This window comes from Bos mutus, chromosome 19 (genome assembly GCF_027580195.1).
Source record: "Bos mutus isolate GX-2022 chromosome 19, NWIPB_WYAK_1.1, whole genome shotgun sequence".
Classification (NCBI taxonomy): domain Eukaryota; kingdom Metazoa; phylum Chordata; class Mammalia; order Artiodactyla; family Bovidae; genus Bos; species Bos mutus.
Window position 1 is genome coordinate 35,024,255 of NC_091635.1, and position 26,409 is coordinate 35,050,663.

At 40.0% G+C, this 26,409-nt stretch overlaps 1 protein-coding gene across 3 annotated transcripts in view; it reads left to right on the forward strand.

Moving 5' to 3' along the window:
* CEP95 (centrosomal protein 95) overlaps positions 1 to 26,409 on the forward strand; it is a 43,381-nt gene that overhangs the window by 7,517 nt on the left and 9,455 nt on the right. For 2 of the 3 annotated variants that reach the window (XM_070390099.1, XM_005887760.3), the window contains exons 5-17: positions 2,847 to 2,952; positions 4,334 to 4,449; positions 15,065 to 15,196; positions 15,934 to 16,124; positions 17,646 to 17,758; positions 17,942 to 18,071; positions 18,678 to 18,828; positions 21,403 to 21,542; positions 22,304 to 22,393; positions 23,206 to 23,335; positions 24,082 to 24,251; positions 24,365 to 24,439; positions 26,013 to 26,165. In XM_070390099.1, coding sequence (XP_070246200.1) covers positions 2,847 to 2,952; positions 4,334 to 4,449; positions 15,065 to 15,196; positions 15,934 to 16,124; positions 17,646 to 17,758; positions 17,942 to 18,071; positions 18,678 to 18,828; positions 21,403 to 21,542; positions 22,304 to 22,393; positions 23,206 to 23,335; positions 24,082 to 24,251; positions 24,365 to 24,439; positions 26,013 to 26,165 — 1,697 coding nt within the window. The remainder of the gene's footprint in view (positions 1 to 2,846; positions 2,953 to 4,333; positions 4,450 to 15,064; positions 15,197 to 15,933; positions 16,125 to 17,645; positions 17,759 to 17,941; positions 18,072 to 18,677; positions 18,829 to 21,402; positions 21,543 to 22,303; positions 22,394 to 23,205; positions 23,336 to 24,081; positions 24,252 to 24,364; positions 24,440 to 26,012; positions 26,166 to 26,409) is intronic. The other variant, XM_070390098.1, reaches the window with a different exon arrangement.

A 26,409-nucleotide genomic window follows, 5' to 3' on the forward strand; every position in this document is an offset into this window, starting at 1 on the left:
TATATAATTTATATGCAGAATACATCATGTGAAATGCCAGGCTGGATGAAGCACAAGCTGAAATTAAGATTGCCAGGAGAAATATCAATAACCTCAGATATGCAGATGACACCACCCTTACGGCAGAAAGTGAAGAGGAACTAAAAAGCCTCTTGATGAAAGTGAAAGAGGAGAGTGAAGAAGCTGGCCTAAAACTCAACATTCAAAAAAATGAAGATCATGGCATCCGGTCCCATCACTTCATGGGAAATAGATGGGGAAACAATGGAAACAGTGTCAGACTTTATTTTCTTGGGCTCCAAAATCACTGCAGATGGTGATTGCAGCCATGAAATTAAAAGACACTTGCTCCTTGGAAGAAAAGTTATGACCAACCTAGACAGCATATTAAAAAGCTGAGACATTACTTTGCCAACAGAGGTCCATGTAGTCAAAGCCGTGGTTTTTCCAGCAGTCATGTATGGATGTGGGAGTTGGATAAAGAAGGCTGAGCGCTAAAGGATTGATGCTTTTGAACTGTGGTGCTGGAGAAGACTCTTGTGAGTCCCTTGGACTGCAAGGAGATCAAACCAGTCAATCCTAAAGGAAATCAGTCCTGAATGTTCATTGGAAGGACTGAAGCTGAAGCTCCAGTACTTTGGCCACCTGATATGAAGAGCCAGTTCATTTGAAAAGCCCCTGATGCTGGGAAGGATTGAAGGCAGGAGGAAAAGGGGACAACAGAGGATGAGGTGGTTGGATGGCATCCCTGACTCAATGGACATGAGTGTGAACCAGCTCCAGGAAATGGTGAAAGACAGGCAAGCCTGGCGTGCTGTAGTCCATGGGATCACAAAGAGTCGGACACAGCTGAGTGAACAACAACAACATTAATATACAGTGAATAATATATGACTCAGAATAGGTTTACTATTGTGAAGTTATCCAAAACAAAGGTTTTAGCAGCCATAGCAATTTATATAAATTCTAGTACAAATGAAGACAAAAAATGGAGGCAGGCTCATGATTTCTAATTCTCACATTGTTAATGCTGATACCTATGCCATGATTATAACATCTGAAATTAATCTTAAATTCTTTAGAGATAGTTTTCTATTTTTTATCCTTGTTGCTGAAAAGATTTAAAAGCATATAGAGATAAGGCCTAGAAGGAAAGTTTGAAGGACACCCTATACTGTATATTTTTTTTTATTTTAATTTCAAAAAACTTGAGTGTGTAATATATTAATATGTTAAATATCAACATAGGAACGCTGGGAAGAGTCAAAGCTGCATGCCATATTTATTGCTGTCAAATAAACCTATACTCAAGTTAGGGAGAGTGCCATAAGTATGTACAATAAAAAGCATTGTAAGAGAATTGGGAGGGAGTAAATGACATGCAAAAAAACCTGACCTAATTCAAGGCTGCCATGGGTATTTCAATGCTCTATGGTTTTCTAGTCATTTTAGCAGCAAAAGTAAGAGGAAGAAAACTACCTGTAGGAGACTGATTGATTCGAAACGTTCTAGAGACAGCAGTTTTTATGACATAGTACTTGATTACAGGTAGCAGGGGATGATAATGGGGATGGAGAGGAGGACAGAACTGAGAGATACTTAGGTGTGAGGCTGGTAAAAAATGAAATGCTGAGTGGGGAATCTTCCAGGGGAGGTCAGAAGGCTATGGTGAGCTTAGCGCTGCTAGGAGGGAGTTGCTCACATGGAGTTGGAGAATGTTTTCTGAAGTCTGGTTCTCAACTTTGCAGGTCCAGATTTATACAGCAGTATTACCTGGAGCTGATCAGAATCTCAAAATGGCAATTAATAACAGGAAATATTTATTACTAGTCAAGTCAGGTATAGGGCAATTTGTTCTGACCTGGCATGATCGTTTACCACTGAAGAACGAGGAATTTGAAGGCAAACTGTGGACTCAGTGCTGCTGCCCACTGTATGACTAAATTTCCACCCTCACTGTGTGACTGAACCTTTCTAAGCTGCAGTTTTCTCCATCGGAAATTCTTTCACGGTTGTAGGAAAGGTTAATAGATACACATAAGTGGTTTAGTACTGAGCCTAGCCCAGAGTTACTACACAATGAATATTGACTAACGTTGTTTGGTGAATATAGAAATAGGAAAAGGTGAGAAGTGGGATGAGTATATGCAGACAGGTAGATCTGAAGTAGGAGATTTCACCCACATACCTCCTGGAATCGCTTAGTTACTGCCACTGTGAAGATGTATTTCTCTAGTGTATTGGGGTAGAAAAAAGGTTGATAGTCTTCTCTTTTTTTGGCTACTCAGTATGGCATGTGGGGTCCTAGTTTCCTGACCAGGGATGAACCCCTGCAGACGGGCAGAGTCTTAACCACTGGATCACCAGGGAATTCCCAAGGTCGATAGCCTTAAGGAGAATTTCATCCACACCTTACTGTGGTCTCTCTCTTTGGCTAGGGCATGATTGGGAGCTTGAGTCAGGCTGACACAGTCATGTTTTTCTGAAGCTACACCCTAGTCATTCTGCCTCAGCCATCCCTTACAGATGGAGAGGTATGAGAATGCATGAGCCTACCACCTAGCTTAAAGAAGAAAACGTTGCTAGTACAACTGTAGACTCTGCTCAGAGAGCAGCGCTTGCGTTGCTTCTTTGTTACCCAGGTAGTGCGCGCTCATTGCGAGTACTGATTTGGTTCTTACTTCACTCACAGGTACCTAGTTGACCAGTAAGGGGTTGGGGTATTTTGCTGTCCTTACCTCTATGCTTGCCCTGTAGAGAAATAATTGCATTAACTTGTTTTTTCTTTTTTTAACCTGGGGTGTGTTTTTTTTTTTTTTGGTATTGTTTTTATCTGTTCCAAACAGGTGAAACTGGACAGGATTCTAAAGAATCCCATCGAGGAGACCCTTTGGAAGATAGAGAAAATACTAAAGAATCCAGATCATCATGGAAAAGAGTTTCTTTTGAGAGGTAGCTCTCAATGTCTGTGAATTTAATTAAAACAAGTTATGCTTTTCCTTCTATTAAGAATTAAAATTGCACACAGTATACCAGAATGGCAGCAAAAAGCAAAGCTAATGTGAATTTTACTAACTTCTCGTGTTTTAAACCTCCCTGAGAGAGTTTTAAGCACCTTGAGCTATGTATAATCTCAGCATTAACCGCCTACTTAATTTAAAACATTTCCTTGATCACCAAAGTAATTTATGTTCCTTGCAGAATACTTGGAAAGTACTTGGAGCAAAAAAGAAGCAAAAAACAAAGAATAAGATGAACTACATCATTCAGAACTAAATAACTGCTTATTAACATTTTGTTGTAATTTAGTCTTTTTTTTTTTTTTTAGTCTTTTTTTTTAACTATATTTTTCTTTTGTGATTTAGCCATATTGTCTGTATAATTTTGTTTCCTAAATTTTAAAGTTTAACACGTCTTTTCCTAACTTGATAAACTCTTTATAATGATTTTTAGTCACTGTATAACATACTGTGCAAATGGATGCATCATAATTTACTAAACCACTCCTCTTCAGTAGAGGTAGTTTTTTAATATATATTTATTTTTTAAGGTGATACATACTTTAATTTTTCTTCTCTTTTCGTGTATTTAAGCTGTATTCAGACTGTGAATGATATAGGGTGATTCAAAGTTGCCAAATGACTTTGCAGAAAGGCTTTGAGTGTTGCATATCCACCAGCAGTATGAAAGTGCTGGGGGCTGCGCTAGCGCCACCCACCGGCATTGTTGCCTGTTAAATGCCAGAGTTTTTAAATTTGTGCTGCTTTCATAGGCAAAATGTAACGTTGTAACAGGCTTGATTATACTTCTACTAAGTAGAGGTTGAATATGATACTAAGATTTTCTTTAAAATATCTGATTATCATTTTGTGGAGTTTGTCGTGGTTTGAAAAGCACAAGCAAAGCCTTCTTATGTAAATATAGCACATTGTAGAATATGTGTCTAAAGAAGACTATCAGAAAATAAATCTCTTGACTTAATTTTTCATTATTAGATTAAAAAAGTATATAAGTGCAAAAGTAAAACAACAGAAGGATGTTTAGTACAAAATTAATATCCTACCCAGATTCCCTTCACACCCCTAAAGTAACCAATATTTATTGTTCTCTGTGTGTCTTCTCTTATACATTTAATCGTTGACACTTTATACACTGCTTTTCCCACCATGCATATATCAGATAAGCAGCAAAAGGGAGAGTCTCCCTTTTTCCTCTCATAGCGATGACCAGTCTGAGCATTTGTAGGCAGGCTACTTGAGGCAGTTCTCGGGATCCTGTCTGGAAGGGCCCTGTGGTCGGGCCAGGCCGTGAGTGAGTGAGGAAACTCTTTCAGGTGTTCCTTATCGTCTGGGGCATTGGGCTCCTCTTGGGATGGAGATGAAGCAGAATCCACTGGTGAAATAATTAGACTTGGAGACACAGCACACACCTTTTCTCTAAGAAGTAATGGTGAGTAATTAAACTTTAAATATCAGTTATTATTCAGCATACAGGTATGAAAATGTAAATAGTTATACCTGGGAGTTTTTAAAAGTTGAGAAGAATAGAGAGCCCTAACTGGATATCAGAATTGAAATTCCAGAATGCCACCATTACCCACTAAGTATGAACAGTGGTCCAAAATGGATCAAGTGGGAGTCCCAGGTGCATGGGCAAAAGGCGTACGCAAGCTTGTCAGGTAATGTGTGGGGCTTCCCAAGTGGCAGTAGTGGTGAAGAAGCCGCCTGCCAATGCAGGAGACGCAGGTTCGATCCCTGGGTCGGGACGATCCCCTGGAGGAGGGCATAGCAACCCTCTCCAGTATTCTTGCCTGGAGACCATGGACAAAGGAGCCTGGTGGGCTGTAGTCCCTAGGGTTGCAAAGAATCGGACATGACTGAAGAGACTTAGCATGCATAAATGCACATGTGGGACTTGATACCCTAGGAAGAAAAGCGTGGATGCAGCTTAACAGTCTAGTCACATTCAGAATACCCACTAAGTATAGTTTTCCAAGCTGGGTGACTCATTTCTTTCATAGTTTCAACCAAGTCCGTACATCCAGAGGCAGTTTTTCTCCCAGGCTCAGGCCCCATTTCCGACAGTCTACTGCTTACCTACAGGCCGGCTTTGAGCCTCTCACCTCGCCGTCCTCCAGCCATTCCACTTCTGTTCTGCTCATCTTGGTTGTCGTGCTCTTTTCTTGTCATCATATATTGAGTTGGCTGAAAAATTCATTTGGGTTTTACATAAGATGATACAGAAAAACCCGAACAGACTTTTTGGCCAAACAAGTTTCTTTTTTTTTTTTTGGCTGTGCTGCACAGCTTGAGGGATCTCAGTTCCCTTACCAGGGCTTGAACCTGAGCTGCAGCAGTGAAAGCACAGAATCCTAACCGTTAGGCCACCAGGGAACACCATATAGTTTCTTTTGTTGGAATACTCTTCCTCTTTGTCCCTGGAAGACTCACTCTGTACAAAGCCCGGCCTCTGAGGCTCTGTATTCCCACAATGGGGTCTCCTTGCCTTATTTCACTAACACCATTCTCAACATTGCACAATAACTTTCGAGGCTGACGTTACGTAAACTGAGTTGCGGGGGCAGCAGCCACCTCATACACTCAGCCAGTGTGTGTGCGGTGCCTTCCCTGTGCCAGGCAGTGGTGACGCAGCGCTAAACAGGCGCACACACAACTCCCTTCCCTCGCGGCACGCATACTCTACTGGTGGGGCAGTCAGTAAATAAGACAAATAAGTGAAATGTGTAATAAAATTTTTCATATTTGTCTTGCTACTACTGCTAAGTCACTTCAGTCGTGTCCGACTCTGTGCGACCCCATAGACGGAAGCCCACCAGGCTCCCCCGTCCCTGGGATTCTCCAGGCAAGAACACTGGAGTGGGTTGCCATTTCCTTCTCCAGTGCATGAAAGGGAAAAGTGAAAGTGAAGTTGCTCAGTCGTGCCGGACTCTTAGCGACCCCATGGACTGCAGCCTACCAGGCTCCTCCGTCCATGGGATTTTCCAGGCAAGAGTACTGGAGTGGGGTGCCATTGCCTTCTCCATCATATTTGTCTTAGTATCCCCCAAATTAGGAAAACATCAGGCCCACAGTTAAGTATATTTTGGAGTTGAAGAACAGGAATGGTAGAGTTAAATGAAGTACATTAAATTATGGCAGTCAAGTGTCCCACATTCTCTTCCAGACGCTGTACCGGCTGTGTGACTTAGGACAAGTCCCTTCTCTTTTCTGAGCCCCTGTTTCTTCCAGTGTGAAGTTAGAGAATTCAACAAAACCATCTCTGAAATCCTTCTGTGCTTCAGTACCCTTAATTCCAAAGAATAGACTCTTCTTTCCAAGGAATTGTGTTCAAAGAGCCTGAGCCTGGGAGGTCAGACAGTAGGCCATAGACTTATACTTGGCATTAAGGTGGGCAGAGGAGCAGAATACCAGAGTCAAGTGTAGGTAATGCAAGAAGGTTTCTTCAAGGCAGAGAGTCAGATGAAAGGGATGGTGGTTTTAGAAATGGTATTCTGTGATAGCCAGTGCATGTAGAAAGGCTGTATCTATAAAAAGTGAATTACTTGCTTTCAGATTTTAGCTATTCAGATGAAACTCAATTCAAGGGAAAAAGAAAAGGTTGAGAGAAAAGCCAGGCTGAGGTGTTTGGGTTTGATATCATATGGTAGCTTCCTTTTATATTGGATTTAAGTCATCAGATAAATGTCATCATACACATCCTTAGACATCTAATTCAGACTTTAATTCCAGGATTATAAATCTTTATTGCAGTATAATTGATATATTATTATACAGGTGTACAATATGATTCTTTATTTGTGTATATTGTAAAAAGAATACCACAGTATATCTTGTTGTTCAGTCACTCAGTCGTGTCAAACTCTTTGTGACCCCATGGACTGCAGCATGCCTGGCTTCCCTGTCCTTCACTATCTCCCCGAGTTGGCTCACACTCATGTCCACTGATGAATGATCCCATCTAACCATCTTGTCCTCTGTCTCCCCCTTCTTTTCCTGCCCTCAGTCTTTCCCAGCATCAGGGTCTTTTCCGGTGAATCAGTTCTTTGCATCAAGTGGCCAAATTTATTGGAGCTTCAGCATCAGTCCTTCCAATGAATATTCAGGGTTGGTTTCCTTTAGGTTTGACTGGTTTGATCTTACTGTTCAAGGGACTCACAAGAGTCTTCTCCAACACCACAATTGGAAAGCATCAATTTTCGGCATGCAGCCTTCTTAATGGACCAATTCTCACATCCATACATGACTCCTGGAAAAACCATAGCTTTGATTAGAGGGACCTTTGTCAGCAAAGTAATGTCTCTGCTTTGTCATATAGTCTCTAGGTTTGTCATAATTTTTCTTCCAAGGAGCAAGTGTTTTTTAATTTCATGGCTGCAATCACCGTCCACAGTGATTTTGGAACCCAAGAAAATAAAGTCTGTCACTGTTTCCATTTTTTTCCACGTCTGTTTGCCATGAGGTGATGGGACCAAGTGCCATGATCTTAGTTTTTTGAATGTTGAATTTTAAGCCAGCTTTTTCACTCTCTTCTTTCACCTTCATCAAGAGGCTCTTTTATTCTTCTTTGCTTTCTGCCATTAGGGTGGTGTCATCTGCATATCTGAAGTTGTTGCTATTTCTCCTAGCAATCTTTATTCCAGCTTGAGCTTCATTCAGCCTGACATTTCACATGATGTACACTGCATGTAAGTTAAATAAGCAGGGTGACAATACACAGACTTGATGTATGACGTACTCCTTTCCCAGTCTTGAACCAGTTTGTTGTTCCGTGTCCAGTTCTAACTGTTGCTTCTTAACCTGCATACAGGTTTCTCAGAAGGCAGGTAAGGTGGTCTGGTATTCCCATCTCATTAAGAATTTTCCACAGTTTGTTGTGATCCACGTAGTCAAAGGCTTTAGCGTAGTCAGTGAAGCAGAACTAGGTATTTTTCTGGAATTCCCTTTTTCTATGATCCAACAGATGTTGGCAGTTTGATCTCTGGTTCCTCTGCCTTTTCTAAGTCCAACATGGACATCTGGAAGTTCTTGATTCACATACTGAGAAAAAGTATTTTTAAACCTTTTCTAAAATTGAGCCTAGCTTGAAGGATTTTGAGCATTACTTTGGTAGCATGTGAAATGAGTGCAATTGTGTGGTAGTCTGAACATTCTTTTGCATTGCCCTTCTTTGGAATGGGAATAAAAACTGACCTTTTCCAGTCCTGTGCCCACTTCTGAGTTTTCCAAATTTGCTGGCATATTGAGTGCAGCACTTTAACAACATCATCTTTTAGGATTTGAATTAGTTCAGCTGGAATCCCATCACCTCCACTAACTTTGTTTGTTGTAATGCTTCCTAAGGCCCACTTGATTGCATAGTCCAGGATATCTGACTCTAGGTGAGTGATCACACCATCATGGTTATCTGGGTCATTAAGACGTTTTTTGTACAGTTCTGTGTATTCTTGTCACCTCTTTTTAAATATCTTCTGCTTCTGTTAGGTCTATACTGTCTCTGTCTTTATTGTACCCATCTTTCCATGAAATGTTCTCTTGGTAGCTCTAATTTTCTTGAAGAGATCTCTAGTCTTTCCCATTCTGTTGTTTTCCTGTATTTCTCTGCATTGTTCACCTAAGGGTTTTTTTTTATCTCTCCTAGCTGTTCTTTGGAACTCTGCATTCAGATGGATGCAGAGTTTTTTTTTTTGCTTTTCTCCTTTGCCTTTCACTTCTCTTCTCAGCTATTTGTAAGGCCTCCTCAAACGCCTTTTTGCATTTCTTTCTCTTGGGGATGGTTTTGATCACTGCCTCTTGTACAGTGTTATGAACCTTTGTCCATAGTTCTTCAGGCACTCTGTTTATCAGATCTAATCTCTTGAATCTATTTGTCACTTCCACTGTATAATCATAACAGATTTGAGTTAGGTCATACCTGAATGGTCTAGTGGTTTTCCCTACTTTATTCAATTTAAGTCTGTATGTCTAATTAACATTCGTTACCTAAAACTTACCAATTTTTTTTTATCGTAATGAGAACTTTTACGATTACTCTGTTAGCAGCTTTGAAGTAAACAACAGTATTTTTTCTTAAAGCCTTTTTAAAATTGAGATACAGTTAACGTACAATATTATATAAGTGTTAGGTGTATAACATCGTGATTCACAATTTTTAAATTTTATACTCCATTTATAGTTTTTATAGGTCTTCCCTGGTGGCCCAGATGGTAAAGAATCCACCTGCAATGTGGGAGACCCAGGCTTGATCCCTGGGCCGGGAAGATCCCCTGGAGGAGGGCATGGCAATCAACTCCAGTATTGTTGCCTGGAGAATCCCACAGACAGAGGAGCCTGGTGGGCTACAGTCCATGGGGTCACAAAGTCAGGACACAGCTGAGTGACTAAACACGTGGTTATACAATTTGGCTGTATTTCCTGTGTTGTATGGTATATCCTTGTTGCTTTATTTTATACATAATAGTTTGTACTTCTTAACCCCCATCCCTGTCTTGTCCCTCTCTCCACTAGTAACCATTAGTGTATTCTCTGTGTCTGTGAGTTTATTTCCTTTCTGTTACATTCACTACTTTTATTTTGTAGATTCCATATATAAGTGATATCATATATAGCATTTGTCTTTCTCTAACTTATTTCACTTAGCATAATACCCTCAAAGTCCATTCATATTGTTGTAAATAGCAAAATTTTCATTCTTTTTTATGACTGAGTAGTATTCCAGCGTGTGTGTACATAAACCATGTTTTTTCTATCCATCCGTTAATGAACACAGGTTGCTTCCTTATCTTGGTGATTAGAAATAATGCTGCTGTGGACATTGGGGTGCACGTGTCTTTTCAAATTAGTGTTCTCTTTTATTTTGAATATATAGCAAGCGTGGAAGTGCTGGGTCGTATGGTAGTTCTATTTTTAGCTTTTTGAAAAGCTGCTGCATTGTTCTCCACAGTAGCTGCACCAATTTACATTCCCACCAGCAGTGTGCAAGGGTTCCCTTTTCTCCACATCTCCACTGACATTTGTTATCTGTGGTCTTTTTGATAAGCCATTCTGACCAGGTGATAATCTCATTGTGGTTTTAATTTGCATTTCTCTGATTAGCAGTATTGAGAGTCTCTTCATTTACCTGTGGCTGTCTGTATGTCTTTGGGAAAATGTCTGTTCAGGTTTTCTGCCCATTTTTAAATTGGGGTTTGTGTTTTTGATGTTGAGCTGTAGAGCTGTTTTTATACTTTGGATATTAACCCCTTGTCAGTCATGTCATTAGCAGATGTTTTCTAATTTTAAAGGTTGTCTTTTTGTGATGGTTTTCTTTGCTGCGCAGAGCTTTTAAGTCTAACTAGGTCTCATTTGTTTCACTTTCAATTGTTTATTTTTGGTTTTATTTCCTTTGCTTTAGGAGATAGATCCAAAAAGGTATTGGTATGATTGTTTCAAAAAGTGTTCTGCCTATATTTCCTTCTAGGAGTTTTATGGTTTTGGTCTTATATTTAGACCTATAATCCATTTTGAGTATATTTTTTGTATATGGTGTGGGAAAATGTTCTAGTTTCACTCATTAATATGTAGTTGTCCAGTTTTCCCAGCACTACTTATTGAAGAGACAGTCTTTATTGTATTTTTTGTCTTGTCATAGATTAATTGCAATCTGTATATATACATGATTGTTTTAAGTTGCTGATCTCTCACTTTCAAGCCCTTTTTAACAGCCCTGCATTTGTACTTTCCTTCCCTCACAATTACTGTTTTTGATTTTATATTTTATATCTAATTATTTTGTGGATCCCTTAACTGGGCTTCCCTGCTGGCTAAGTGGTAAAGAATCCGCCTGCCAGTGCAGGAGATACAGGTTCAACCCCTGGGTTAGGAAGACTCCCTGGAGAAGGAAATAGCAACCCAGTCCAATATTCTTACCTGGGAAATTCCATGGACAGAGGAGCCTGGCAGGCTACAGTCCATGGGGTCACAAAAGAGTCGGACATGACTTGGCAGCTAAACAACAGTTCCTTATTGTGGATATTCATGATTTTGCTACTTTTGTCTTCTAACCTTATTAGCTTTGTGTGTGGGTGATTTCCTACCTTTTCTGTATGGTTGCCTGTACCAGTGAACATTTTCATTTCATAATTTTCATGTTTCTACTTATAGCCTTTTTTTTTCATTCAGAAGGTCCTTTAACATTTGTTGTAAAACTGGTTTGGTGATGTTGAACTCTTAGTTTTTGCTTGTCTGTAAGGCTTTTGATCTCGCTATCAAATCTGAATGAGAGTCTTTCTGGGTAGAGTATTCCTGGTTGTAGGTTTTTCCCTTTCATCACTTTAAATATAGCCTGTCACTCCCCTCTGGCCTGCAGAGTTTCTCCTGAGAAGTCAGCACATAGCCTTGAGGGAATCCTCTTGTTTCTTCTCCCTCATTGCTTTTAGTAACAAGAGCAGTTTTTAATTTTTACCCTTAGAACTAGAGTTGTCTTGTAATGTGGGACTTCCTGCACTTCCTGGACTTGGATATCTGTTCCTTTCCCAGGTGAGGGAAGTTTTCAGTTATTATGTCCTAAAATATGTTACCAGCTCCTTTTTCTCTCTCTTCTCCTGGAACCTGTACAATGGGACTGTTAGTGCACATGATACTGTGCTAGAAATCTATTAAAATGTTGTCATTTCTTATCATTTTCAAAAATTCATTCAGTGTCACTGATTTCCACTGCTCTCTTCTAGCTGGCTGATCCATTCCTCTATATCATTTAGTCTATTTTTAATTCCTTTTAGTGTATTTTTCATTTCAGTTATTGTATTCTTCATTTCTGTTTTGCTCTTTAGTTTCTCTTTGTTAAAAACTTTGGCTTCTCATTCTGTGCAGCCGTTGTTCGCTCGAGTTCTTTGATCATCTTATACGATCACTACCCTGAACTCCTTCTCTGGTAGACGTCTGTCTCCGCTTCACTTGGTCCTTCTGAAGTCTCACCTTGTTGCTTTGTCTGGAACGTGTTCTTCTGTCACCGCATTTTGCCTAAGTTGCTATTTTTATTTTTGTGTATCTGGTATGTTGATTATGTTTCCCTACTAGAGAAGTGGCTTTTTGTTGGAAATGCCTTATGCATCCCAGCAACATGTCCCCCTCTCGTCACCTGAGCTGTATGCTCTAGCAGTTGTCCCTATGAGGACTGCGTGGGGCCTTCGGTTGTGGTGGGCTATTCGGTACACTTGATTAGCCCTTGGTCCAGTTGGTTGCCAGGCCTTGCCTTGTGCAGCTGCTGGTTGGCTGGTCAGAAGGTGGCTAACTGTGTAACCTCAGAGACCCCCAGGGCTAGTGCTGGCTCAGTGGTGGATGGAGTCACTCTTGAAGGCTGCAGAGCTGTTTCCTGCTGGTTGGTGGGTAAAGCCATATCCTGGCTTAGTGCTGCCTTATACATGGGCAGAGCAGGTCTTGGAGTCTGGTTGCAGAGCCCAGAGCTGGTGTCTGATTGCTGGGTGTGGACAGTTCCTGACACAGTTGGGTACAGGGTCTGGGGTGTCCTGAAGCTTGTGTTGGCCTGCTAGTGGCCAGGGCTGGGGCCCAGCTGTCCCAGTGAGGGGTCTGGCCTGCTGATCCACTTATTGCAGGACTAGTTTTCTTGCATCTGATGTCTGTCCCCTGGTGGGAGAAACTGGTCCAGAGGCTAGAGCAGGCTCCCTCGAGGCCAGGGCCAGGGCCAGCGGATCTAGATCTTGGAACTGCTGCATGCTCACTGGTGGGTGAAGTTCAGGGGGTCTTAAGGCAGCCTGTCGGCTGATGGATGGGGCTGTGTCCCTGCTAAGTTGCTTGGCCTGAGGTGTCCCATCACTGGTACCTGCAGGCTTTGGGTAGGGCCAGGTCTTGGTGCTAATAAGCTAGAGGTAGGATTCCACAGTGCCGCTTGCCAGCACCAGGGTCCATCCATGTGGCAGATGGAGTTCCTCACAATGGCTGCCACCAGTGTCTGTGTGCCCAGGGTGAGCTGCCGCTGCCACCTGTCTCACCAGGAGACTCTGAGTTCAGGAAGTGGGCCTGGCCTAGGCTCCTCTCAAATTACTGCTTCTGTCCCCAGTCCCAGAATAGAGATTTTGTGTGTGCCCTTTAAGAATGAAATTTCTTTCCTGCAGCCCTTTGGGACTCCTAAAAGTAATCACCACTGCCTTCAAAGCCAGATGTTCTGAGGGCTCATCTTCCCAGAGCAGGACCCTCAGGCCAGGGAGCTTACTCCTTTGGGAGAACCTCTGCAATGTAATATTCTCCAGTTTGTGGTCCCATACGCCTTGGGGTATGGGACTTGACTATTTTGCAAGTCTGCCCCTCCTACCATCTCGCTGTGGTTCCTTATTGATGTCTTTAGTTATAGAAGATCTTTTTTGGTAGGTTCCTATCTTTTTCATCAACTGTTGTTCAGCAGATGGTTGTGGTTTTGGTGTGCCCATGAAAAGAAGTGAGTTCAGATTCTTTGTACTCTGGCATCTTGGCCATCCTCCCTTCCTTATATCTTTTCCATGAGTAAGGAGAAATCCCTTCCTAAGCACCTTGTAATAAGATACACAGCAGGATCTCATCGTGATGCAAACCTGGCCGAGGCATGTTGCTCTGTGACTTGAGTTGGGGAGGCGATAGTGAGGCCTCGTAAGAGCTGGGTTTGCTTTACATTTGGCGTGAACAGGACTCATGGAGGAGGAGGCTTCTGGCGTCCAGGGCACTGCCCACTCAACACAGTGTTAATTGTAGTCACCATACTTGTACACTGGGGCTTCCCTAGTGGCTCAGACAGTAAAGAATCTGCCTGCAGTGCCAGACACCCACATTCGATCCCTGGATTGGGAAGATCCCCTGGAGAAGGGAGTGGCAACCCACTCCAGTATTGTTTCCTGGAGAATTCCATGGACAGTGGAGCCTGGTGGGCTACAGTCTGTAGAGTAGCAAAGAGTCGGAGACAACTAAGCAACTAAAACTTTTACTAACTGTACGTTAAATCCCCATGACTTATTTATTGTATAACGGGAAGTTTGTACTTCTATCTTCACTCATTTGTTCTACTGAGGACCTTTTTGGTTTTTGTAAATGAGATATTATGTATGTATTATATAAATACTTACATAATTTTTTTTTTGTGCCGTGCAGCTTGCGGGATCTCAGTTCCCTGACCAGGGGTTGAACCCAGGCCACAGCAGTAAAAGTCCAGAATCTTAACTGTTAGGCCGCCAGGGAAATCCCTAACTGAAATATTATTAATGTTTACAGTAGAGAAGTTCACAATCTCTGCAGTGATAAAACAGTAGGTTCTAAAACAATCTGAAGATTGAGAGATAATTAAATGTGTAACTTTTAGTCTGACAAAAGTTCTAGATGATAACTAACCATGAGTCTTTCAGAGAAACCCCATCAAAAAAAGGGGGAATCCATTTTGTTTATGGGGAGTTTGTGTATTGTAGATTTCCAAGGCAGCAAAGTGGTATTTCCTCAATTTCAGAACTATTTTAATACCGCTTTCTATGTAATATATTATAGAGCTGATTCAAAATATTAACCATTCAAGAATTAGACAAAACTTGGGATTTCCCTGGTGGTCCAACGACTAAGATTCTGCACTTCCAATGGAGGGAGCCAGGATTCATTCCCTGGTCAGGGAACTGGATCCCACTTGCCCCGACTAAGACCTGGGGCATCCAGATAAATAAAAATAAATGTTTTTTTTAAAAGGAAAAAATCAGAACATTTGTTTGATCTCTAAATCTTTGATTATGGTTCCAACCAAGACTTCTAGCTCGGAGATGCACCTGTGCGACAGTTGGCACTTCTGCAACCCTGGCCCCTGCTTTTCTAAAGCAGAGGAACGAAGCGCTGTGTAAAACTGCTTTTAAGTTACATAAATGACTCTGGGCTACAGAACTACATGTTGCTATTAGTTACAAAAAAGTAATTGGTATTTCAAGAAATCAGACCAACATAGTTCTGTGATTTATGTCATTTCTGAGATTTTTATCCTCAAGATACTAAACTTTTAGCTTTTAGTCTAACAGCAATAAAAAAATTGTACCTTTAATATTTTCTAGGTGCCCAAGGTCCTAATGAAATGCAGTCTAAAAAACCCTCAACCCTTCCATGCTCTAGCTCACAAGAAGAGGAAGTGCTGAACCCTCCCTCTAGTTTTTTGTCCAAGAGCAGGACATCCTTTGTTGAAGACAGTGAGTAGTAACGCACAGAGTTCTTGAGACTGTGGCTGGGAGCTGGAGGTGGTCGATCGTGAGCAGTGCTGTTAGCCTTTTTACTTTTGTTGCTCTATGGTTAATGTGATTCTTTTTGGTTTTACATGACCTCATTTGTAAATGTTTACTATTATGAACTTGGATGTCTTCTTTTTTTTTTTATTTTATTTTTAAACTTTACAATATTGTCGTCTTAAGATGGTCTTTGGTCATATGTTTTGCATCCACTTTTATTATCTAAATCCTCTCAAAGGCTTTAGGATAGTAAGAGTCTCTGATATATTAGTTTATCAGTTGGTGGCCTTCAAATTATATTAACTTGAAAAATATTCTCATTTCATATTATCTCTAGGATTTTCATATGGTTAGTATTATATATAGTCATAGTTAACGGCTATTTTTATAACGTATAGATGAACCATAATTTATACAGCTATTCAAGCCATTTAGGTTTTTAGTAATTTTTCATTATTTTAAAATAACTTTTTAGGAAACTATTATAATAATATTAAAATTATATTCTTCCTGATTTAATTAGGTCCCTACTTGTTCATTTAGAATGAGTCCCTATTTCCATTGTCTTTTTGGTGTACTTTTCTTAAAATCAGGTTTAAAATATATTTCTAAGTAGTGTGTGTGCACTTGTTTGTATAGGGTATATGTATATGTGAAATGATTTATGTCTCAATGTCCACTTTACTTTGTCCAACTAACAGAAATTTCTTCTGTGGATATGATTCCAAGTGCTAGGAAGTTAGGGGAGCCTATCCGGTCAGCTATTCCTTTACATCCCCCTTACCACCCTTCAGAGCCTCGAGCTCCCTGCCCCATAGGAAAAGAATACTTGCGTTCAAGTCACTGCTCCCCTACCATGAATTCTACCGGAGAAGGCACGGCATTTTCTACGGTAAGTGGAAAAGCTTGCTTTCAGCTGGACCAAAGCCTATAGATTTATTTAAAAGTTCTCTGCTAGACTAGTAGTCAAGAATACTGCACTAACCAGAGAGCACTGTAGTTCTTAAAATTCACCTCTGCATACACCTGCATATTCTCAGCCTGGGAAGATAGGGACAGGGTGACTGTAAAGGGGAAGTAGGATGAGCCGACACTTACTGAGTGCTCATTTGTGTTAGGCCCAGTTCTGCATACTTTACAAATACTGGATAAATTACTTCTTACAACATAGCTCTGAAGTAGATACTATTTTTATTTCTTATGGGGAAACTGAAATACAGGGTTTAAGAATCTTGTCTGAGGTCACACAGCAGTTGTAGAATTAGGATTAGAATTCAGGCATTCTAGCTTCAGAACCCATATTGTATATATCTAATTTAATAATTGAAATTATTTAACAAAGTATAAAAAATAATCTTTCAGCCATATTCCTATTAATCCAGCATGAACTACTATTAACATTCTGGCCTATTTGTTTCTACTCTTTTCTTTGAAAATAAAAGCCTTTTTTATACAGTCATCATGTTCCTATTTTCCCAGCAACAAGAGCACTCAGGTATGTGCCAAGAGTAGGTATATTTAAAAAATAATACACTGTCATTAAAAATTGAAACAGTACCAGAAAAGTAAGTTAGCATTAGGTGACTGTCATTCTAAACATTCTGAGCATCAGTTTAGGTTGGAGGGTGAACGGATAAAGAGAGAAAGGGATCATAGGTTAGTGGTTACTTTGAGGGGCTTGCAGGGGTGATGGAAGGGCTTCTGAGTTGTTGGTAATACTCTTTTTCTTTACTGAGTGGCAGTTAAATGGAAATAATCATTTTGAACCAGTTCTTGAGAAGGACACTAACTTCAGTTTTAAGAAGGTTTCTTTTAAATATGATTGTAATATAGTTTTTACTTAAAGGCATTAAATTTAATTTTACTTTAATAGAAGAAAAAGATACTGAAGTGAAATTAAAGAGATAGTTAAACATCAAATGTTTCTTAACCACAAGAAATATTTTCCATAAGATTCCCTCCAAAGTTAAGATATACATTGTTTAAAATGTTACATTTATATTCATATTTTAGAGGTTTTGCCTATTTGTTTTGAAGTTTCTGTTGACTCCTTCATATGAAAGAAAATGATTTTAATACTTTCCACTTGTGATTTGATCATTTTTTCACTGTCCAGGTGTAGCCATAACCTCTCTAAATTTTCATATTTGAGACCACTTCACTTGCCTTTATATTTGAATGACATCCTGAGCCATGCTTTTTCTTTGAGGACAAGTTTACAGACATTGCTCCATTCCTTTGGCATTGGTGATCAGTAGAGTGTTTTGACAAATGGGTTTTTTAAAAAGGCAAAACATGGAGAATAAAGGGACCTAGCTTTCTATCACAGGTCCTCCCTTCCCATCACACACAATGTTGTTTTTTATGTCTTCCCTGTATCTTTTTCAAATAAATTCTCCTTTGTTTTTAATAGGAACCAGACAATAGAGTTTCCTTAAGTTCCAAGTTGTCTCAAGATAGCAAACAGGAAATGTATCCAGCTCGGGACCAAGGCCCTAGGACAAGGAAACTTCCCAGAGAAAAAAGGTAACAGCACTGCAGGCTTCAGTGTTTACAGGATGTTACAGGGATTTGCAGAGTTAAGGGTATACTCTCCAGATGGAGCTGTGAAGGCCAGGATGAAATATTTGGCAAAGCATGAATTACAGTTGTTCTGAACTAAGTAATGTACACTTGTCTATTTAAATGTCATATCACTTTTTATTACAGATATGAAAACAGAGCTGCAGTCTCATCCTGGGATTCAACTTTCTCCCAGAGGGCAGGAAAAAGGTTAACAGAACAAGAATTACATGCAGTATCAGAGAAACTATCTCAGCGCCTCTCTGAACTAGATTCGGCAAGTCTTATTTTTTTGTCTTATCTGTATTGAGATTGCCATAGTTGGTGAGCATTTAAGTGATTTTCCAATTAAGGTGAGAGCTAAGCTTAATGAACTAGAAAGTTAATTTTATCTTAGTTACTGTGAAAATCTGTAAATCAAGCAGATGGGACATAGGCTGAGAAATTATCTCCTAGCCTTTTATGATATAACCAGATTTGGTACATATTCATGCAAATTTTATCGAATTCTGATTAAATAACAGATGATTACATTAAACCATGTATATTTAGATGCATATGTATTGTTTCTCTTTGTCACTAAAGACATTCTGATATAAAATTGGATGAGCTCTGATTTTCAAAAATAAAATACTGTAGTTTGGAGATATCATTGAATAAATATATTAAGTCCCTATGTAACTTACTCTTAAGGTTATTGGAACTGATAGTCTGTGGCACTGATACATATCCTTTAGAAACTCTGCATAAGCGTCTGAAAACTTGTGCCTGAACCTGTGCCTAATTATCAGAGAAAGCTTTTAAAAGGTTTTATCTGTCTAATCCTTCCAACTTGCATTCTGCTGAAATCAGTAACAGATGTTAAAAAGAATTTTCTTGATAGATGTTAAAAAGTGCCCTGGGTGATCGAATGAAAGAAAAGACTGGCTCCGAAGAGAATATTGGAAATGAAGAGGTGGGAAGTGGAAATGATGAGACACTGTCTCAGCACAGTGATGGCATTGTGGAGTACGGACCGAAGAAGCCAAGGCCAGGTAAAGCCTGTATGCATTTCATCAAGATCCGTTTGAATTTTATCTTGTTCTTTTGTTTGGAACATATTCTACTATTTCTTCATTTTCCTTTGTGTTGGTTTCTGAGCAGTATGTAAAACAGCCACTCTCTCAGTCCTGAAGGAGTAGTCTTGCACAGGAGGACTCTTAGCATTCAGCCCATCCCTAGCTCCTGGTTGGTTCTCAAATCTTTGTGGTTGTCCAAGCCACTCTCTTTTCTTAATGGCTCCTGGTAGTTGAGGGTGTGCCCTAACCCTTTTTGATGTGGGTTTTTTGTCATTTGGGTCACTCAGCTAGTGTCTGGATTCTTTTCAGAGGAAATTATTCCATATGTAATATATGTTAGTGTCTCTGGAGGAGATGAATTCAGGAGCCTGTATATTACCATCTTGAACTGGAACCCTCTCACCCCTGTCTTTTTACTTAAAAAAATTTTTTTTAATGTTTTAATTGAAGGATAATTGCTTTATAGTATTATGTTGGTTTCTGCCAAACATCAACATGAATCAGCCATAGATATACATATGTCTCCTCCCTCTTGAACTTCCCTCCCACCTCCCTCCCTATCCTACCCTTCTAGGTTGTTATAGAGCCCCAGTTTAAGTTCCCTGAGTCATATAGCAAATTCCCATTTCACCTGTCTTTTTTGTTTAACAGCATTGTGTTACCTGTCTAAATATGCTATTTTTTTAAATTTACATAGATACTATACATAGTATTCTGCAACTTTTTTTTTCCTGTTAACATTGTTTTAGAAATCTGTTCGTACTTCTGGTTCACTCATTATAACTACTGTGTAACAGAGTTCATGCTTCCCTGGTGACTAAGACGGTAAAGAATCTGCCTGCAATGCAGGAGAGACCTAGGCTTGATCCCTGGGTTGGGAAGATCACCTGGAGAAGGGAATGGCTACCCACTCCAGTATTCCCAGGGCTTCCCTAGTGGCTCAGACAGTAAAGAACTTTGCCTGCAATGTGGGAGGCGTGGGTTCAATCCCTGGGTTGGGAAGAGCCCCTGGAGAAGAGAAGGGCTACCTACTCCAGCATTCTTGCACAGAGAGTTCCACAGACGGAGGATCCTGGCGGGCTGCAGTCTACAGGGTCATGAAGAGTCGGACATGACTGACACTTTTCACTGATTTCATACAGTGTGTCTCATTTATATGAGTGTGTATTTTTATTTATGTATATGTGGATTTTTTTTGCTTCCAGATTTCAAAACTACAAACAGTTCTGCAATGAACAACTTGTAATATGTTCAAAAGCTGCTCTAGGATCCACATCTACTGGAATTGGTAGATCAGGGGTTTACACTTTCTTACCATTGCCAACTTCCCCTCCAGAGTGATCGCACACATTTGTACTTACATGAGCAATGCCTGACAAGTTTCCGGTTTGCCACATCCTTGCAGATGCTTCCTACTGCTTGTTCAAATAATTATCCCATTTTCCAGCAACTAAAATTCTGCATTCATTTTTATCTACTTTGGTCATCCCTTGTTTCTCTAGAAACAGTCCATTTCTCATCCAGAACTTACTTTTCAGATTTGTTTTTTAACTTTAAGAATACTTTTTCCTTGTCTTGATTATTTCCTCTCTTCCCTGAGATTTGGCTTAGGTAATCTCTAGGAACCCTCATCCTGTAATGTGCATGTTATACCATTTTGAAAACACATTGTAAGTTAAAATTTTATGTTTATTGGATCTTCAATTTCTAAAGAATACATTGTGGACATAGTAAAAATGTTATTAAAACACCATTTAAAACAGATTGTGTAAGTTAGTTTTACTTAATTTGAAAGATTTAAATTAAGAGAGTAAAGAGACAAATAAAAGCTCAAGGACACTTTACTTCTCTGGAAAAATTTATTTAGAAAGTTATCAAACCTTTCAAATTTCCTTGATGTCAGAGCTGTATTGAATTACTTGCTTTTCCAAAAAGGCACAGCATCCCCCTCTTCACAACTAGCAGATTCCTAAGTTTATCTATAAACAATGGGACATAAAAAGTTTTGTGGAGGGAAATAATTTGTTAGATCTCACAGGCAGTGTGGAATATGGGGGCTGGATCACTAAGTAGGGAAGAACAGGACTGCTTAAAAAGGCTAAATAACTTCTGTGTGTAAGGTGCTGCTTTATAAGGGTAAGGTGTGTGTGTGTACACATACATACACACTTACATCCCCCTCCTCAGGACCTACATAGGTAAAAGGTGAGCGGACACATTGCTCTGGTTTACCTTTTTTTTTCCTCTCTCTACCACCAAGAGTACTAAGTACGGGCCTTTGTGTGCAGCAGGCATCCCACATGTTGCTCCATTTTCAACCCAAAAGTGAATATAGAAACTCAGTACATCTTTGAAACATTTTGAGTACATGTTTATGTGCATTTGTCTGTCTGCTTGGTATGATGAAACATACAAATAGAAGTTACTTAGAGGAGAGTACATTCAGCACATTCACAGTCTCTTTGGATTTGGTAAAAATCAACTATTTGGTGCCAGCTTAACATTTCTGGCTCTCAGAAACTCACGGTACGTGTCTCTTTGGTGTTGCAGGACTTGCCATGCATAGAAAGGCACCCTCCAGATCTCATTCACTCTCTCCATCTCCAGTTAACAAAAACAAACAATTCCAGATGGAGAGAAAAAAGCAGCGAAAACCAAAAGAAACAGATGTCCGCCGATTTCAAGCAAAGGTATATCCCATCTCTTGACTGTTACTAGGCAGCAGGTATTAGCATTATTTACCCTCAGCCAGATGCTACAGTGAACATGCTGTTGATGAAAGGCATAAAATGCATGTAGGATTCTTGAGCTGAGTGGATGACAAAATCATGTGACATGGCTTTTATGGTCCCCCATTATAAAACTTGTGCTCCTGAAACTCTAACAAAACTAACCTTATATAGCCCAGTGCTCCAGTGGATTAAGAAAGTGTATCAGAGTAGACTGATATTTTCAGAGAGAGGTTTAGAAATAAAGAGAACTTGAGGTGGATTAGATGTGACAGACCATTTGAGTTACAGATGGGATGAAAATCCCCAAGACAGGAATGAAAGGAGGTGGCTAGGGGTCAACAGGAGAATGTATGATTACTGAGGAAGACTTTCTGCTGTGGAATAGTGATTTTGAAATGTAGCATAAATTTAGAACACTTAAGTTGCTTGCTGTCCTATGTTTTATAATGGTGAAAACTAACTCAGTATGTAATTCAACATGTAACTTCCATCCAAGGGTGTATCAAAATAATTATAAACTGTGGGAACAAAAAAACAACATTAGGTAAAGTTTTATGTCTCAGTTAGGTGTCTGTTAAATAATATATGTTTATTGATCAGTAGCCTGAAAGGAACTTTAAAAAAAGTGATTCGAATGGCAGTCTTAGGTAGATTTTTTTTCCTTCATTTTCATTTGTATGTTTTTAATAACTATAATATCATACTGTCTTTCCCTGTAGGCAATAACCGAGGCATTTGAAAAGGAACTAAGAAGAAATAAAGTTCAAGAGAATATTGGACCTCTAGGAATAAATGACGAGGAGGAAACAGTGGGTAAAAGTCTCTGCTGTAATAAATGCCATTTGATCAGATCAGTGGAAAGTACAGAGATGATCTTTTTAAAAGGAAAAAAGAATCAACAGAACCTTAATCATTAGCCTCTTAGAAAAAAGCAGAATTTCCTTTCACGGATGTGGATTTTCTTTTATTCATAGGGTAACCAAGCTGCTAAAATGTGGTACCAGAAACACTAGTATTTTTTCCTGCCTGCCTGAAACTTACATCAGTTTTAAGGGCTTCTATTGTTTTATCAGTTCACCAAGGCTTTAAAGACAGTCTGGACTGACAAGTTAAAGAGGGAGAGTAAGAAAAGACAGAAAATCCCAGTTCTAAGCTTGGCTGGAACAAACCCAAAGCATAAGTTTTCATTGCCTTTCAAAAGAATAGTTACAGAAGCTAAATGAAAGCATGGAAGAAAATGCTTATGCTAAAATGTTCACACACCAGGATATAGAATATAGTATGGTTGTAACTAAACATTGTGTTAGAACTTTTGTAATCCACATGGAAAAGCCTGTCAAAGAAGCAAGCACATCAGAACATTGTCAGTTGTTGTATTTAGCGGGTAGGACTATGGCAACTATGAAACTTGAATAAGATTCAGTGCTTTTTCAAACTCCACGGGATGCCAGAAACTAAAGAGGTATTTCACTTAGAGTAGGTAAAGACTAACCAAATTTTAGAAGTCTGAAGTAAGGTAGTTTGGTTGGGAATTATGTTGACTATTTTTGCTGATATGTAATATTTAAGATGATATATGAAAGAGCTATTAGACTTCTCATTCTATTGTTTTCTGTCTAAGGAAAAAATATACAGAGAAGCTGTTCATAAAGGAACTCCAAAACGAAGCCAGCCCTGGAAGATTTACTCTAGAAAAACCACAACTCCAAGTCCAAGAGGTGGCTTGCCAAAGCCAAATAAAGCAGTTCCAAGTAAGAACCACAAAATTGTACTTTATGGAAAACTGGCATCCTTTGAAAGTGCATGCTGCCTGCCAAGGACACAGCACTGAAAACTAACATCTACCAGTGAGCTGGACAAAGTGCCCTCTTCTGCCACTGCCGTATGCTAAAGAGAGATAAAACTCTTCAATGAGCCATTTCTTTAAAACTCTTAAGTATATGCCAATACATTGGCACAAAGGAATGCACTGGCTATGACCTGCTGTTCCAACTTGAGCTCTCTCTGTTCACTAAGTGCTGGCTGCCTTTTCTTTGTTTCTGGGAAGTTGGTAGAACCAAAGGGATGCTCCAAAGCAAGCAGAGAGCCTATCCAGCTCCTGTATATTGACAGTTGGCACCGAGGTGCAGTTTCAAAGACCACTGACCTTCTAACTACATCCTATTAGACACAGACTTTCCCTCCTGGGAGGGTTGGAGAGTCTGTTTGACCACACACAGAGCATCCACCCCAGGCACTGAGTCAGCTGAGCAGTTAGGATGGACTTCACAAGACCAGCATGTCCTCAGTCAGAAATGTTGAGCTTATTTTCATCCTTACTAGTTGGCTTGTCCCAATCAGAAAAGGAATGCAAAAGTAATAACATACTTCTAGACTTGTTCTTTTCAGGCTCAGAGCCATATCACGTAGATAAGCGTTGACTGAAGGTTGAATGAGGTTTCTTCTTAAAAGCTGTCAGCAAGTTTCTCAGATTAAAAAAATTTTTTTTACCTCACAGTGAAAGTGAATGAACACAGTCTCCTGCCCCTGATGCTGGAGCAGTTTCCATTTCTCTATGTTTCTGGCCAAACACTAAGCAAAATGTGGAAACAGCAAATCGCACAGGTTGAACAACTTAAAAAAGATGCATATAGAGAAAATCGATCAAAGAAGAAACTCCAGGATGAAGTAAGATAACTGTCAATTAAGCATAGAAATATAAAGCAAAAAGAGGCAGAGCTTATCCTTGATAATCTAGTGAATAGAATTATTAACTTCCTTCTCTTCCATCCCACTTAAAGATAGAAGAAGCCTTGAGAAGGCATGACCTCCTTACTGCGCTTATCAAGAAAGAATATGAACATAACAAGAGACTGGTATGTCAAGAGCAAACTGGGTATTATATCTTTGAATTTGTAAGTTATATTAATTACTTTTATTTGTACTAGCTGGGCAATATCCCTACTGACTCATACCTCCAGCATTTGCCTGTGGAAGCATTTAGGTCTTTAACCAACATTCATGTGAGGGTAAGGTGCTAGGTGCTTCATAAACACTGTTTTATTTTTTATTTATTTTTTAATTGGAGGGTAATTGCTTGACAGAATTTTGCTGTTTTCTGCCAAATATCAACATGAATTAGCTATAGGTATACGTATGTCCCCTCCGTCTTGAACCTCCCTCCCTATACAGTGTCTCTATAGTAACACAATGGAGATGTTTTCTATGAAATGAAAAACCTGAAGTTTTGAAATGTTAACTTGCCCTCAGTCTCGCCATAATCAGCAAGGGCAAGGTTAGATTTTAATCCAGGTCTGTCTCTACCTATGAGCCCCTTCAGGGTACCAGGTGGTTAACTCGAGTGGTTTTTTTGGTCCTCTCCCTTCTTTCTCAGGTCCCAAATAGAAAGTTGAGGTTATTTATGCCTCCATTATAATTTGGGCTAACAATCGCATACAGTAAAATGTTATCCTCTTAAGTATCATGAAGGGAGAGGACAGAGATCAAAGACAGTAATAAGCCAGAGGAAGAGACTGAGTATAGAGACAAGCTGCTGCTAAGTCACGTAAGTCGTGTCTGACTCTGTGTCTGACCCCATAGACGGCAGCCCACCAGGCTCCCGTCCCTGGGATTCTCCAGGCAAGAACACTGGAGTGGGTTGCCATTTCCTTCTCCAGTGCATGAAAGTGAAAGTGAAGTCGCTCAGTCGTGTCAGACTCTTTGCGACCCCATGGACTGCAGCCTGCCAGGCTCCTCTGTCCACGGGGATTCTCCAGACAAGAATACTGGAGTAGGTTGCCATTTCCTTCTCCAGTAGAGACAAGGAGCGAGAACTGAAACTCTCAACAGTTCCTGAGAAGGAAGGGGAAGCATCAGGAATTGCATGTGGGACTCTGGTGCTGGGGAGAAGAAAACATGTGTCTGGACAGGTAGTTAGAAGGCTTTTCCTTCATGACTTCATTTCATCCTCACTACTTTGCTAAGGTATCACCTGATTTCCTTAATTTTGCATCTTTTGAGAGTGCCAGTTTTCTACTCCTTTTAAGTGGGCATCTGGGTATTACTTAAGTGACCTCCTGGAGGAACAGGGAGATGAGATTCTCTTTTGAGAGGGGCTCAGTGGAGATGGCTCTTCTTTTTCCGCTCTTTTGGCTACACACATGGCATGCGGGATCTTACTTCCCCTTACCAGGGGTGGAGCCCATGCCCCCTGCAGTGGGAGCACAGAATCTTAACCACTGGACTGTAGGGCAGCTCTTCCGACTCCGATGATGAACCTACCGACAAAGACTGGAAGGCTTCTGGGGGCCACACACTCTGCCCAGCCAGCAGACCACGGGCCCTCCATAGCCAGCTTGCTGCCTGAAGACATCGTGATGGGGAGCAGGGCAGATGAGAACATCGGAGTCTGTCTTCCTCTTGTCCTTACCTCTTTTTCCTTTCCCTTAGCAAGACTTCAAGGACCGAATTCATAGGCAGAAATTGACCCAATCAAAGATAAAAGAAAATCGACAGCAGATTGTTCGTGCCCGAAAATATTATGATGATTATAGAGTTCAGTTGCGTTCAAAAATGATGAGAATGAGGAGCCGGGAAGAAATGGTAACTATGGCTTTTCTGTCCAGTCCAATTAAAAAGATAAATTTTGTCTGTTACCTTTTTGAACCACCTTCATTGCAACTCTTGTCCTAATTTGAATGCAAGTCTGAGTTCAGACTTGTTCGCACCTCATTTTATTACTGCCGTAGTGTGTCCCAGTCTATTCTTGGTCTCTACTACTACTATTAAAATCAAAGTATAGTTGATTTACACTTGAAGTATAGTTGTGTTAATTTCTGCTTTACAG